This window comes from Caretta caretta, chromosome 10 (genome assembly GCF_965140235.1).
Source record: "Caretta caretta isolate rCarCar2 chromosome 10, rCarCar1.hap1, whole genome shotgun sequence".
In the NCBI taxonomy this organism is placed as follows: Eukaryota; Metazoa; Chordata; order Testudines; family Cheloniidae; genus Caretta; species Caretta caretta.
Genome location: NC_134215.1, coordinates 45,348,876 through 45,364,571, shown reverse-complemented (window position 1 = coordinate 45,364,571; position 15,696 = coordinate 45,348,876). Strand labels below are relative to the sequence as shown.

The 15,696-nt window shown below is 50.4% G+C and overlaps 1 protein-coding gene across 2 annotated transcripts in view; it reads right to left on the bottom strand.

The window, feature by feature from the left end:
* Window positions 1-1,752: 1,752 nt before the first annotated feature.
* The window catches only part of TRIP4 (thyroid hormone receptor interactor 4), a 51,938-nt gene continuing 37,994 nt past the window's right edge, over window positions 1,753-15,696 (bottom strand). For both annotated transcript variants that reach the window (XM_048866501.2, XM_048866499.2), the window contains 2 exons: window positions 8,884-8,986; window positions 1,753-2,008 (listed from right to left, as the gene is read on the bottom strand). In XM_048866501.2, coding sequence (XP_048722458.2) covers window positions 1,941-2,008; window positions 8,884-8,986 — 171 coding nt within the window. In that variant the 3' untranslated portion in view covers window positions 1,753-1,940. The remainder of the gene's footprint in view (window positions 2,009-8,883; window positions 8,987-15,696) is intronic.

Here is a 15,696-nt window from a genome sequence, read left to right as displayed (position 1 = left end):
TGGAGATGCTTGGCTTAATCTTAGAGCACAGATACTTTGGGGCAGGCAGCAGGTGAGGTTTGGGCAGCATCCAGCAAACAGGGGCCCTGACTGGAGTGGAGGCCATAGCTGCCTCTGGAGGAGAAACAGTTACCAAGAAAGCAGTTAGCATGAGGGTGCAGGGCTGCCAGGTCGGGAGGAAGGGCCTGGGGCCAACGTCCAGCTGGAGGGATTTTACCAATGGGTGAGCAAGGCCAGGATGGGAAGGGGGAATTTCTCAGGCTGGGCAGGACCAGCTGCAGAAGGAAGGAAGAAACCCCCCCGTTTCTCCCCATCCTAGGGAATAGCAGCTTCCCTGCAGTAACCTCAGAGCCAGCTCCAGGCAGAGCAGAGCTTGGACACCTTGGCTGAGATCTACATGTACTTGACTCCACAACAACCAGAGACAGAAGCTCAGACACAGAGTGACACACACAACACAAACCCAGCAAAGGATGAGCCAGGAGATGGGGCTGAGGATGGCATTTGCATGTCGCCTGAGCTAATTCCCTTCTAGCTGAGACTGCCTATGGCTCCGGCTGCTCACCTCCCGAATACTGAAGTGATGCGCTGGGCCTTCTGCTGAGAATGCTCCAAGCCCTCCTGGCTCCCGGTGTGTTGTGGTAACAGACAAACAGAGCAGCAGGATCAGGGCAACTTAACCATTATCCGCATAATGAACTGAATGCATCTGAACCTTGGGACTCTGGCGCTCCTCCCGGGGGATTTGCTGCTCTGCCCAGCATGGCGATGCGAAGTGACATCGCTCCGGGTTAGCGCTGTCGTCGTTGGAATGTGGGGGGGGGGGAAGTTCGGCTGGGAATCAGTAACACTTAGGGCGTGTTGAAAAGGCGCCTGGAGCAACGCAGCATGGCAGGCACACAGCCCAGTGAGCACCAACGCACAGAGGCATGTCACTACACAGAGATGCTGAATATGAAGGATTAAAGACAGGGAGAATCAATCTTACTCCTAACACAGGGGGCGGTTTTTTTCCAAGTCATGCACGCAGCTACTGGAGGCGAGCCAGCTCTCACGGGCAGGCAGCTGGTTGGAATAAAAGCAGAGCAGAGACTGAAGGCTGGCCAGCTGCTGAAGACGCCAAAAGCTGCTACTAATCGCTCAGGGGAGCAGCCTCGCAAATAAAGCTCTGAGCAAGAGGGGGCAGAGCATCGAGTTCACCTTTCCCCTCCCACAGCTCCTCCTCTGGTCTGCGCTCGGCAGAGGCAGGGATGGGGCTCGGGGATGGGGCCCGGCCCGGCTTTATGACATTCAGCCCCATCCTACTTTGCTCCTTTTTGACAAGTACGTCTCCTGCTATAACAGAGCGCACTGCATGCCAAGGCGGCGTTGGGCAGCTCCAGCAGGAACTGCTGCCAAAGCCTCTCTGTGAGCAGCTGCAGCACAACTCCTGAGAGCCTGGTGCTGTGACGTGCCTGACCCGCTCTGGCCAATGGACCTGGAGTCACAGTCTCTCGTCCCCTAGCTGCCCAGGGAGCGGAGACTGACACCACCAGGGCTGAGCCAGCTCGGAGCTGCTGGCTGACGTTGGCCTGTTTCCGAATCCTCTGACCCAGTCCGGGGCGTGCTTTGAGTGCCATGCCCCAGCAGACGGAACCAGATGCCAGCACTCCATTGAGCTTGCCATCAGACCAGCCTCTGCAGCCAAAGCCCCAGAGGTCTTTTAAGACTCAGGATTCCACCCGGAAACTCCAAGCTGCCAGACTGACTGGGTTCTGTGCACGTAGAGAGCGAGGCACAAGGCTCTCCTCGTTTAATGGCCTTGGAATACAACAGTCATATTTTAACAACGCTCTCCTCTCCGTCCCCCTGGAAGCACCTGCCTTTCAGAACCTTCCACCTCCTCTCTGCTCCCAGGCAGGGGAAGAGCAGCTGGGCTGGGCTCCTGGTGGGTGGGGAGTTCAAACAATCTCCTTCTGCTTCATTAACCCCTTCTTTGCTCCCTGATGAATCTTTGAATCCAGTTTCCCTGTAGAGGGGGGGAGAAAGGGAAAAAAAACAACAGAACATCTCATCACTTTATTTTTAAGCATCATTTGCAATGCAAATCAGCTGGAGGCAGCGAGGTCTCCTAGTTAGTGTGTTCCTGTCACATTCAATTATCCTGCTTCAGAAGCCAGGCATTTCCAAACTCATCCCTTCGCTCTGCAGGCGTGACACAGAGAGAGGGGAGGCACTGTGCACCACGCAGAAAAGAAATCCTGGGGGGGTTTCAGCAAAGAGGAGGGGAAATTAACATCCATTGCTCCCGCCGCTGCTGGGAAGAAACAGATCGTGCTGCTCACTGGTGTGATATGACATGTTTTAAGGAAACACTCGTACCCAGGTATCTTCTCCAAACTCTGTGCAGGAGAGACATCCCTGTGTGCTGGCCCAGTGGCCCCGTCAGAGCAGAGCCCCTGCTGAATGAGGGCAGTGACCTGAAGAAGCAGAGAAGAGCAGACTGGAGCCCTGCATGACTGCCCTACTGCCAAGTGGGAGAGGTCAGAGTTTGAAGCCTGCAGGGCTCCCAAGTGTAAAGCCCAGCCAAGGGGCCTCTCTGGGCTGCAGCCAGAATAGACTAATGGGAAGCACATCTCTAGCATGCCCCGCCTCCCTCCTGGGAGCAGAGGGGGCCAGCAATTGTGAACAAGCAGGCTCACAGACAGCTGCACCCCGCTGGCAGCAGCAGGACCCAGAGCCAACACTGCCTTCCTTGGGCTTTGCTGGCAGACGGGCTACGGCCCTGACAGAGGCTCTACCATGATTCCCAGCCTGCCAGGCACTGTGCTTCCAGCTTCCCTTCCCCAGCATGAAGGCAGGGGCAGGCCATTAACAAACCTGATCCAGTAACTGAAGCACAGACCCTATTCAGGCCAAGGGCTCATGCAGAGGCACTGGGGGGGAGCAAGCTGGAGCCCAGAGTGCAGGGGCAAATGTTTGCCTCCCTGGGTCATGCCCATCCCCCTCTTTCCCCTTACTTTCAATCCACGTCTTCCCTTCCATGTCACTCTCTCCAAAGCAATGCATGTGGCAAGGGCTGGTTTCCCTCCTGCCATGGAGGCCCTTGTTTGTAGGTGAGGGGAGGGTGCCCACTGCAAATTTACAGTGGTACACAAATGGGTCGGTACATCATCACATATCACACTGACAGCCCCGCCCAGGGCAGTGCCCTGAGACCCTTCCACGAACTGGGGCACCACCACCAGTTAGGATAATCCCATATGGTCTCAATCTCTGCCCTAGCTTTCTAGGGGAGGCGCACTTAGCTCCACCCCCTGCCCACCCACCATGCAACAGCGGGAGAGAAACAGGGAGCCCTCCTAAGCTGCCGTGCTCACTCCAGAGAGGGCCACGGGGTTGATGGCTCTACGTATCTTCTTTGATCCCTGTCAGACTGATGGAGGATGCACGACATCATCCCAGCCTGAATGGCAACCGTTCTCTCACTCCCCAGCACTGACTGGCTCCTCTGAATGAGCATTGCTTCCCCCTGCTGACCAGCCAGCTTCAGCGCTGGGCGACAACAGCGCCTCCGAACAAGGCCATGCTGTCTACCCCAGGCCCCCTCCTCCCTGGTCCCAGGACTGCACCACCCCTCGCACTAACATTCATCTCACCGTGTAGAGTCACAACCCCGCCCCGCAGGGTTCTGCATGGTGGCGGGTCCCACCCTTTGCAAATACAGAGCTTGTCTTTGGCTTTTATAGCTGCTGTACACATTCTCCGCTGCCATTTGTATTCCTTAATCAATGTGCTGCAGAGCCCCTGACCATTGCTCCACAGACAGAGCAATTCGTCAGGGGGAAGCAGCCTGCACTGATCTCAGCTCTGTCACAGCACAAGCTGACTTTAAACACGCTCATCCATAACCAGCAGTAACTCATTAGCGCCATCCGTGGGGTCAGCTCCGTCTGCCTGCAGACACAAGCGGCTGTCCCAGCGGTGCTCCGACTGGCAGAACTGAGCATGCCCACTGTGGTTCAGAGGCGCGGCACAAAGGCGCAGGTGCTTGTGGCTGCCTCTAGAGGGAGCTCTAAGCAGCATGGAGATGTCAGGCAGTTCTACCAGCCTGTCTGCGAGCAGCTAAGGGCTTCTGGCTAGGACAGGTGCTATTGAAGACTGGTAGATAAAGGGCAGTTACCTGGTCGAATAGCAACTGCAGGCATGAGCGCCCTTAAAAGCAAAGAAACAAACCCTGCCCTGGAGTGCAAGGAACACAACAGGCAGAACTGCACTGGGAGAGGGGCTGGGGAACAGGCCAAGGAGCCAGAGCTGACATGCACTCCACTCTCCGGGTTACTCCATCTCCCTTCTGGGGGTTAATCAAGGTACCATCCCAGGACACGTATGATACTGTTCCAGGCAACAAGGGCATGTCCACTGGGAAATGGGACCATACACGGCCAGCTGTGTCTCCCCCTGGAAGAGCCGTGCTGCTGCAGCTGAGCTACACCTCAGCAGTGGGGGCTTTCTCGGGCCGGGGCAGCTGCCCGCATTTCATAGAATCATAGAATATCAGGGTTGGAAGGGACCTCAGGAGGTCATCTAGTCCAACCCCCTGCTCAAAGCAGGACCAATCCCCAACTAAATCATCCCAGCCAGGACTTTGTCAAGCCTGACCTTAAAAATATCTAAGGAAGGAGATTCCACCACCTCCCTAGGTAACGCATTCCAGTGTTACACCACCCTCCTAGTGAAAAAGTTTTTCCTAATATCCAACCTAAACCTCCCGCACTGCAACTTGAGACCATTACTCCTTGTTCTGTCATCAGCTACCACTGAGAACAGTCTAGATCCACCCTCTTTGGAACCACCTCTCAGGTAGTTGAAAGCAGCTATTAAATCCCCCCTCATTCTTCTCTTCTGCAGACTAAACAATCCCAGTTCCCTCAGCCTCTCCTCATAAGTTACGTGTTCCAGTCCCCTAATCATTTTTGTTGCCCTCCGCTGGACGTTTTCCAATTTTTCTACATCCTTCTTGTAGTGTGGGGCCCAAAACTGGACACAGTACTCCAGATGAGGCCTCACCAATGTTGAATAGAGGGGAACGATCACGTCCCTCGATCTGCTGGCAATGCCCCTACATCCCAAAATGCCATTGGCCTTCTTGGCAACAAGAAGTTGACTCATATCCAGCTTCTCGTCCACTGTAACCCCTAGGTCCTTTTCTGCAGAACTGCTGCCAAGCCATTTGGTCCCTAGTCTGTAGCGGTGCATGGGGTTCTTCCGTCCTAAGTGCATTTCCATGTGTTTAGCTATTAACATTTCAGGGCTAGCTCCAAAACACAGCAAGCTGCTTGGGTTTGTGCTGGAGTGGCTGGTGAAGTTCCCCTCGCCCCAGAGATAAACCCTGCGCCTGCCCAAGGAACAATGGTGTCTTGGGCTAACTGGCCTACTAATTCCAGCGCAAAGCAGCGAGAACCTACATGCATGGCTACCATGAGAGGTTCTTGTTCACACCAGGCAGCTTTGCTCAGAACCTCCCACCGATAATGGGAGGAATCAAATCCCAGAGGCTTCCTCCTCCTGCCTCTCTCTCTCAGGTCACCCTAAATCTCCCTGAAGTTGGCTTCCCCTCCTTTGGCCTAGGTTCTGGGCTAAGTCTGGTTGTCTGGCCAGTCCTCTGCGACAATCTACACTCCAGCAGAAGCTTTCCGGGAATAGGGATGCACGGACTTTTCTGCAAAAAGGAATTTGCAAAAAGGTGTCAGCAGCTGATGGTAGTATCCAGCACGCAGATCACCTCTGCCAGGGTTTGCAGCCATCACCGGAGCCAGAAGCAAGGTGAAACCATGCTTGGGGAATTGGAGTGGCCATGGGCTGGGAGGATCTACTGCTGCAGGGAATCTGCACTGCCCTCATTCTCCTTCTGGTGACAGGCCACATCTAACAGCTGTCCCAGCCCTAGAGTCACCTCTGGCTGAAAGGAAAGCGTGATTAGCCACCACACGTCTCAGCAGTTGTGAGCTCACAGTGGCCGGACTGCCCAGTAGCCTCCCATGTCAGACCAGCGTGTTACCGAATGGAGGGCTCCTCACAGAGGAAGAACGGCAGTGGAGCTACAAACTTAGCTACACGCTTCCATCTCACATGGCCAAGAGCTCTGCCAAGCCTGGAACATCTTGGCTTCACATTTGGCACCAACTTCATTTACTAGTCTCAAGTGCAACTGCTTCTCCTTATCTCCAGAAACCAGGCTGATAAGAAAACACCCAGCACTATCAGCTAGTTAAAAAATTGTCAGCCAGTGGGTAACCTGCAGCGAGGACAGAGATAAGCACAAGTCAAAGGTGAATAGCGAAGAACAGGCACCAGGAGTCCGGTTCTCTCAAAACTTGATCAAGTCATTAAATGCCTTTCTATCTCACATTCCAGAATCCATGGAATGCCCCACATGCAACCTCTGCTGTCTGAACCCCAAAGCTTCCTGGACAGCTGCGTTCTACTGGAATGTCCGACCAACAGGGGGAAGCTCATAAATGCAGGCAGCAGGACTTCTACTGGAGCTGGGCCTAGACTGTGGAACTCACTGCCACAAGAGTTAAGGATGAGCACAGGCCTCCTACACTCAAAACTAAGAGAAAATGTGTTTCTCCAACTCAGCTTTCCTTCAGTGAGTTTTGCCCACACCGCCTGCCCAAGCACACACAAGCAATGGAGCTATTTCCTCTCCAATCTGGGGATGGAGAGAGATTGCTATTGCTATTTGTATCCCCCTGGGAGGCACTTGGACACCACAGTGATCAGGATCAGATCTCTGCACGGATTAGACGGAGCCTTTCCTGCACAAGCCCCATTTCTGTTTGATCAAACTAGGGTCTCGTTTCCAGGGAGAATGCTTCCAGGCATTTGGGTCCCTGGCTGAGTGAGGTTTACAGGAGACCCTGTAGCAAGTCAGTGTGCTCAGGTGAGGATGCTAAAGTGACCCGTACTCAGGGCCTTGTTTTAAGGCTCATGAGGCGTTATGCTTTTGAGGTTGATTGTATCCGATCTGAAGCGTGCCTCTGTTATGACAGTGCATTACTGTGGTGAAAGCTCAAAGGTTCTCTACTCCTTCCCACACTTGTCACCAATATCATCTGCCTGGCCCGGAATGACTGTCTCCCCGCTGAAGGGGAACATGAATCACGGCTGCTGCTGCTCTGCTTTACCCTGATGACAGATCCTGTGCAGAAGGAGTCAGGGAAGGCAAAGCCAGCAGTGGGAGTGGGACACTCAGACACCCTCAAGCCCAGCTGGCGTCCTTCCAGTCTGTTAAACTGCTCCCTTCTCAAGCAGGAAACTGTCACAACACAAAGGACACGATGTGGCAGCCGGCATTTGTATGTGGAGATGCAGTCAGCCCCTGCCCACACTGCACAGAGCACATCAGCATTCCACTCAGCCACTGCACCCTCCTTGCCAGAGGTGGCTTGATGGAGGGAGGTGCGGGGAGTGTGGGCAGAGAATGAATCAGAGAGGGGAAGGGTTGGACAGGCTTGGGGTCAGGCAGCTGATGGCAAAATAAATCACACTTGTAAGGATGTTCCAGCAACACAAAAAGCCCCTGTTACAAACAGCTCCTTTCACTCCCACATACATCCACCAGAATTGCTGCTCAAGGAGTTAGAGCACTCACCTTCCACATGAGGATGCTGGTGCCCGTAAAAGGAAATAAACCAAACAAAGCCACCTTGCCCCCTGGAAACATGCGGTGGGGGAGAACGGTCCGCATACAGCCAATGAAAGGCAGACTAAAGCCACAGGGAGGGAAACGTTCCTCTCAATCAATGGAGAGAGAAAAGACTCCAGACTGTACGTCAGAGGAGGTTAACTAGTCCCTAGAAACCCTGCTGCTTCTGAGTCTAACTACTCCCAGTGAAACACTGCAAATTCGAAAGAAGACCTAGTGATCAGCTAGCGAAACAAAGAGCAGAGACTAGTTTTGCTTATGCTGATCTGAGCCTGTCAAATTAATTTTTCACATCCCCTGGAACCATGTGTGGTCCCTTCCCAAGGCTGGGAAGTGGGGATGATGCTAATAAGGCCAGAGCTGACTGCAGGATCCCCAACTGCTGCGCCCCTTTTCCATTCTCTTTACAGGGATGGGCAGTAATAACCAGCAGCTGCGAATGGTTGGTTGCTCATAAAAGGGACTTACAGCACTAGCAAGCATAGAGTGGACAGATGCTCTGCAGCGTCCCTCACAGCTCTGCCAAGGTAGTTCGGCCTAGACCTGCACCCTCTTGCTATTTCACTCCTGGGTGTCCCATACTGATAGCCAGTCAAGCCAAACTGGGTGGCAATTTTGTAATGCAGACAAGTGTCTACTAGGGACTAGCCTAAGACCCATCTAAGCCATGTTCTCTTTTGATGGCAAGTTGAGACTTGAATCAAGGTCTGTGAAGGTGGAAGAGGAGTGCTATTACCCCTGTACCAGTGAGACACCATTCCCTTCATGCACATGGCTAGCATGGTGGGATCTGTAAGTTTGCTACTTGTCCTATTTTAAGGGATGCTTTTGGCTACAAAGGTTTATCATCAAATCAAACAACCTGGCATCCTCAGCCATGCTCCATGTGGTCGTGCCAAAAACAGATCAACTGCAAACATGTGTTTCCTACTTCCATGTGATGAGTCTTAAGCCTCTAGGAGCCTTAGCAAGGGAAAGGGAGAAGTCATGTGTTTTCAAGGAAGCAACGGCTGGGGATAAGGGAACTGAAGAGGAAGCTACTACAGATGTGTTTGCATTATTAAACAAACACCTATGGATCAAAGCCTGTGAACAGCTACACAGAATGCAAGCACAGCTGGAGGACAAAAACTGACAATAGCCTGCCAGAAAGGGAGAGAGGGGTGTGTCTGTGGGGTGCCATGACTTACAGATTTTGGGTTTTCCTTTCATGGGAAACTTCACGATCATCTCCTGGGGATTAGTGCAGACATAGACGAACGGAGACGCAGACTCCTGGCTCAACTCAGGATACTGAAAAGAACAAACACAAACTGCCTTAGACAAACTGCAGCGGGTGCGAGAGCAGCTCTAGATTCAAAAAGAGCACAGCGGGCAGGAACATTTGTGTGGCATGAGAAGGTAATTCAGAATTTAAGGGCTTGTCTAAACACATTGGTTGCACCAACTTAAATAGGTTTAAAAACTACACTAGGGGCAAACCCTGGGTGGCTCTGATATCAGCTGGGCTTGCGTCTGATAAACGCCAGCTTTGGCAGATAAGAGTTGAATCCATTCACAAAGTTTAACCTGTTTAACTGAATCGCTTTTATCACTACTATTCAATCAGACCTATTCTTGCTGTAGAATGGACCTGTCTTGAGAACCTTCTGCTTCTGAGGAGTTGTTGACAGAATCTTGCTGGTATACGTAATGGTTTGCTGAACCCATCAAATGACAAGATCCCTCTTCCAAGGAGTTTATTCTAACTCCAGGTATGTGACTGCAGCATGTGTAGACATACATGAGTCAGCTCTGATCTAGATAGCCACGGCAGCATGGCTTAGCTGCTTCAGTCCATATCCACGGTCCCAGGAAGACTTGTGCAGCCCATGTTGCTGCAGATTCACTACTACTGTTCTTGGAGCCAGCTAGATCAAAGCTAGCTTGGGTATGTCTACACATGCTGCAGTCACCCCTCTGACTGCAGTGTAGACATACCGTCAGACTAATGTGACACTAAGAGCAGGTCTGCAGTTTAAAGAGGAGCCAGCACCCAGATGCAGTTGGGGAGGAGAACTGTTTTCTCCTTTTGAAATCCAGGGCATCTTCTGGAAGGAACTTATGTAAAGCAACTTCACTGCAATGAAAACATCTGGGGAATTTGTACAGGAAACACAGTCAACAGAGCTCTTCTCTTGCTAGCCAAAAAGGAAGGATTCACCAAGAAAGGGAATGCACTGAAGCTCTGTCTGGACGCAACTAGTCTACTTGCACTGATGTTCAGAAGGTGTGTTTAAGTTCCTAGATGAGTAAAAACTAACACTCACGGAGACATCTGCAGTTACAAGTTGGTAGGATACAGTCTCAAGGGTTACCAATCCTCAAGCTTCAGGACTGAAAAGACTGAAAAGCCCATTACCAAATATTTGTTTCCCATGTAGGTACTTACAGAGTGTGATAAAGTCACTCCTTAACTTTCTGTTGGTTAAACTAAATAGATTGAGCTCCTTGAATCCATCACTATAAGGCAGGTTTTCTAATCCTTTAATCATTTTTTTGGCTCTTCTCTGAACCCTTTCCAGTTTATCCACATCCTTGTTGAATTGTTGACACCAGAACTGGACACAGGATTCCAGCATCAGTGCCAACTACAGGGGTAAAATAACCTCTCTAATGCTAGACTGCTAGAGAAAGTATAGTCTGTTAATGGGCTTCCATAACTGTACATGTACACAAACGCACATGCACACGCGGCATTCCAACAGTAATCAACACCCATCCTTAAACCTCACCTTGTGTGCTCTTCCCACATCCCCCAGTAGGGCCGTTATGGCAGCATGGAGGTTACAAAACTCAAAGGCGTGAGACTGCACACTTGACAATTCACTGGCTCAAGAGCTTTGGTTTTCCTTGCATTGACTCTGAAAAGGGCAGTGTTTTGTTGAAACAGAACCTTTTGCCAGCAGGAATTTTTGCAGGCATGAGAACTTAGGCAAAGCTTCCCTCTCATCTGATTGGTTCTACCTCCCGTGACTGTGAGATTTCCCTCTGTGGAATTCCGAGGTCCGTTTGCCAGTTCAGCAGCAGTTGTATCTGCCTTGTTCATTACGGTGCCCTGTTCTTTCAGCCATGCTGATGTCCCATTAGTTGCACACTGTCAAGCTGGGCTATTAGTGTGCGTTCTGGATGGAAGAAGAGGTGCTCAGGCCACATCAGTGGGCAGCATGGTGTGAAGCAGCACACAGGAATGGTGTAAAGGCTTCCTGAGCCTGAATCCATTCGGGAGAGTTGTGGATGAGGCATCAATAGAGCTTTGTCGATCTGTGTACTGGGCCCAGCTCAGTTGATTTATACCAACACAGTGTACAGACCTGAGGCTCTGAGAAAAGTGCCAATGTAGTCCCCAGCTGTGCAATGGTTGGGGGCATCCCACTGTTCACCAATTACATTTGTGATCAGAGAACTAGTAAAGCTAATAAGTTACCTAAGTGAACCCTGATTCTTACTGGATGTTTTAGATTGCAACCAAATTAGGAGACCAGTCAGACTGGAGAGAGACACCAATGACTGAAGTGGCAATTTAGAAATGCACTTGAGCAAAATTGAGAAGGCTATTTGCTAAATCTGGTGGACCCAAGGCATGAATGATCACCTACTCTGCTGGATCACCACTCCTAGGGACATAAACATCTTTGGAGCAGCTAACATCAACTAACTGAAGCCCCTCATTATTGCTATTTGAGCAAGCATGTTGTCCTCTCTCCACCTCTTGGGCTATCTGTAGCCTGACCTGGGGGTATGCAATATAACTGATATATGTCTGTATTCTTCTGACTCGGCATTTGTACCAATCAGGTCACGATGCATGATGCTCTGTAGTCAGAACTGCTATCTCACCAGATACTATGGAATCTTGTGGGTGCAGTGGCCCTCCCCTACTTCTACGACTTCATCTGTCCTTCCTGAATAATTCAGATCCCAAGTACTAGAGAATCCCATTTATATATATCCTGCCACGCTTCTGAGTTGTCTCTTCTACCGCCGAGCATTCTAGCTCCCCTACTTTTGCTTTTCAGCTTGCGCTGTCTGACAGAGATGCTGGCAGTAGAACACAAAGGTACAGTTTTCAGAAGTGCATAAGTGAGTTAGGAGCAAAAGTCCCATTTCCCCCCCCCAGAAGTGACTTAGGCACTTTAGGAACCTAACTCACACTGACTTTCAATGGGACTGAGGTTTCTAAGTGCTAGTCACCTTTGGAAATTTTTACCCTTTGCTTAGTTATATGTAACTTCTTTGTCTGACCCCGTTACCTTTCTTGGATTGTACGTCTGAGCCCTCCTGCCGCTTCGCTGAGGCAACTGGAATGTCTCTCCTCTCCACTATGAGTGGACTCAAACACAGCTAACAGCAAACCCCAAACAAAAAGAAAAGGAGTACTTGTGGCACCTTAGAGACTAACCAATTTATTTGAGCATAAGCTTTCGTGAGCTACAGCTCACTTCATCGGATGCATACTGTGGAAAGTACAGAAGATCTTTTTATACACACAAAGCATGAAAAAATGGGTGTTTACCACTACAAAAGGTTTTCTCTCCCCCCACCCCACTCTCCTGCTGGTAATAGCTTATCTAAAGTGATCACTCTCCTTACAATGTGTATGATAATCAAGTTGGGCCATTTCCAGCACAAATCCAGGGTTTAACAAGAACGTGGGGGGGGGGTAGGAAAAAACAAGGGAAAATAGGTTACCTTGCATAATGACTTAGCCACTCCCAATCTCTATTCAAGCCTAAGTTAATTGTATCCAATTTGCAAATGAATTCCAATTCAACAGTCTCTCGCTGGAGTCTGGTTTTGAAGTTTTTTTGTTGTAATATCGCAACTTTCATGTCTGTAATCGCGTGACCAGAGAGACTGAAGTGTTCTCCGACTGGTTTATGAATGTTAACAACTTCAGTCTCTCTGGTCACGCGATTACAGACATGAAAGTTGCGATATTACAACAAAAAAACTTCAAAACCAGACTCCAGCGAGAGACTGTTGAATTGGAATTCATTTGCAAATTGGATACAATTAACTTAGGCTTGAATAGAGATTGGGAGTGGCTAAGTCATTATGCAAGGTAACCTATTTCCCCTTGTTTCCCCCCCCCCCCCCCACGTTCTTGTTAAACCCTGGATTTGTGCTGGAAATGGCCCAACTTGATTATCATACACATTGTAAGGAGAGTGATCACTTTAGATAAGCTATTACCAGCAGGAGAGTGGGGTGGGGGGAGAGAAAACCTTTTGTAGTGGTAAACACCCATTTTTTCATGCTTTGTGTGTATAAAAAGATCTTCTATACTTTCCACAGTATGCATCCGATGAAGTGAACTGTAGCTCACAAAGCTTATGCTCAAATAAATTGGTTAGTCTCTAAGGTGCCACTAGTACTCCTTTTCTTTTTGCGAATACAGACTAACACAGCTGTTACTCTGAAACCCCAAACATGAACTAGGACTAGATGAGCACAGCCACTCACACAGAAGCCAGGAATTCCTGGCTCATTCCACCACACCAGAAAGATCCAAACCCCAGTCTAAACAAGAGCACTGGGGGGACCTGAGTTTGTTACTAGGAGGAATTAAGGAGATCCTTTTCTCCTGCTAAACAAACAGACAGAGCTTGAGGCTAAATGCAGCATTTCAGTACCAGCTGGAAGTCAGCTATCTAGTCAGCTCCACAGAAGGCAGGCTGCCTACAGCTCCCACACTCCCTATGGATTCAGAAGTTCGAACACACAGCAGGTGGCTATCAGCCACTCCACACAGCCAAAACAATCAGGATGGAATCCACCACACTGAATATTTCCACCTCTTTGCTATTGACCTCTCCCCAGCATGCAGTGACCAGCCTGTTCCATGGGGGGCCATTTTCATCCAGTCAAATTTAACTAAATGACAATTTTCTGCACTTTATCTTAATTCAGGGGAGCAGTGGAAACCCTGAAAGAGGCCAGGAAGGGGAGGAACTGAGAGCAATAGCTGTAGCTAGGGGGTGTGCAGATTACCCCAGAGATGCTTGGACATAACACATTTGGCAATAAACACTGGGTCAGATACTCTTGGCCTACTCTGCTCCCTCATGCAGTTTAGCAGCATAAAGGAAGCAAAGACTGACTGCACCACTCAAGCTGGGATTCCCCTGGCACAGGAATTGCCAGCAGGCATAGATTGATGCCACTGGCTCCTATGCCACTCTTCCTGTAGCCCACCTGAAAGGAGGCACAACTGGAGCACACTGCACTCCAGCTATTTTCAGCAGGAGGATGATTCCCAGGGGACTATTACTAACTGGGAGAGTTCAGAGTAGCCCCTCACAGCTCCCTCTCTCTGCTGCACCCAGCACAAACTGGATACAATAGACGACCTAGCCCATTCAGATTTTTTTCCATCTCCTTCTCATACTAGAATATTTGAATTTTCATATTATTTTACAGAGGATATTCCTGCTCCCTCATCCCATTTCTCCTTATATTCCCCCACCCCCACTTCCCCACCTCCAGCTGATTACCATTCCAGCGCAGGAGGGCTGGACACAGCTTCTTGGAAGCCTGTAAACCATTACCATGTCATTAGCCTGAATGGGGCTCTCCCTATCCCCACCTCCAAGTCCCTGGCTCTACAGTGCTGAGTTTGCCTGTCTGAAAGGTGTCACACACCAAGCTGGGCGGAACTGAAACCACCAAGGATAAGAAAAGTGCTAGGAGAACACAAATCACTCAGGCTGCGTCTGGACTGCCACTTTCAGCGCTAAAACTTTAGTCGTTCAGGGGTGTGGAAAACCCACCGCCCTGAGCCGCAAAAATTTTAGTGCTGAAAAGTGCCAGGACAGACAGCGCTTCCGCTCCCAGCAACAAAGCTACCACCCCTCGTTTGGGCTGGTTATTTCTTATTGCGGAGCGCGCTCTCTCCCGGCGATAGAGCGCGTCTACACTGCCCGCGGCACGGCGCTGTCGCAGCCACGCTGTAAGGTGGGCAGTGTAGACGCACCCTGAGAGAGACCTGGTGTGGCTGAATCCTATCAGAAAACAGAGGCACAACTCATGATGGAGCAGAGGTCCCAGAGAACAAAGCAGGGAGCAAAACCTTTCCCAAGGAGTTTTACTAGTGACCTTTCAGGCTATTCTTTTGGTCTGACTGAGGTCTTCAGACAGGAAAGCAGAAGGAAATAAACAAATGCCCCAGAAAAGACCAAAGTATAAAAATAATGCGTTAATAAGCTTAGTTCTTTTCTTGTCCCTGTCTTAAAGAAAGGCCGGCCTACAGAGCTCTGCAGTGCGGCCTGCCATCTTTAATATGGAGCTGTACAGGTCCCATGCTGATTGAATCAAGATGGAGAAAACTGCACACGGGGACCTGCAGTCTCTGAGAGCAGTTGCCATCTCTTCAATCCCATGGATGTTAGGGGTGGTCCTCAGACTCCTGGTAAGGTGCCAAAGCAGCCAGTTTGAGTGCCCTGGGGTACCAGAGAAAGGTGGGCATGCAGAGGTGATAGGGGCTAATGATGGAAACAGCTGAATGGCATTGACAGCTTTCCTTATCAGGGCCCAGAATGAGAAACAAACCTAAACTTTGTCACCCGCTGCTGATCCAGGCGGCCATCTTGAGGTCTGGGCTTCATCTCCCCTCAGTGCTTCAAAATAAAAGAGGCTACGCCAGAAAGCAAGGCTGTCTGGAAGGAATAAAGGCCAGCGGAGCCCATGTGCTAACATCAGAGCTGGGTTATTTCTCCCCATGAAATCTAGTTCAAAAACGTCTTGGCAGTGATTCAGCCACTCGGAAAGAGCATAGGGCTGCTGCAGCGGGGCCTGTGTGTCAATAAATCAGCCATCTGTGGCAGGCAGAAACACCCCATACTCTGTGCTGCCTGCTCCAAGAGTTAGAGCGAGAAGCCACTTGGCTGTCCCCACGTCAGGAGGCTGGGAAGCAAAGCGTTCCCTGCGAGAGGAATGCGAGGGCTGAATGGCGTGCTTGTGAC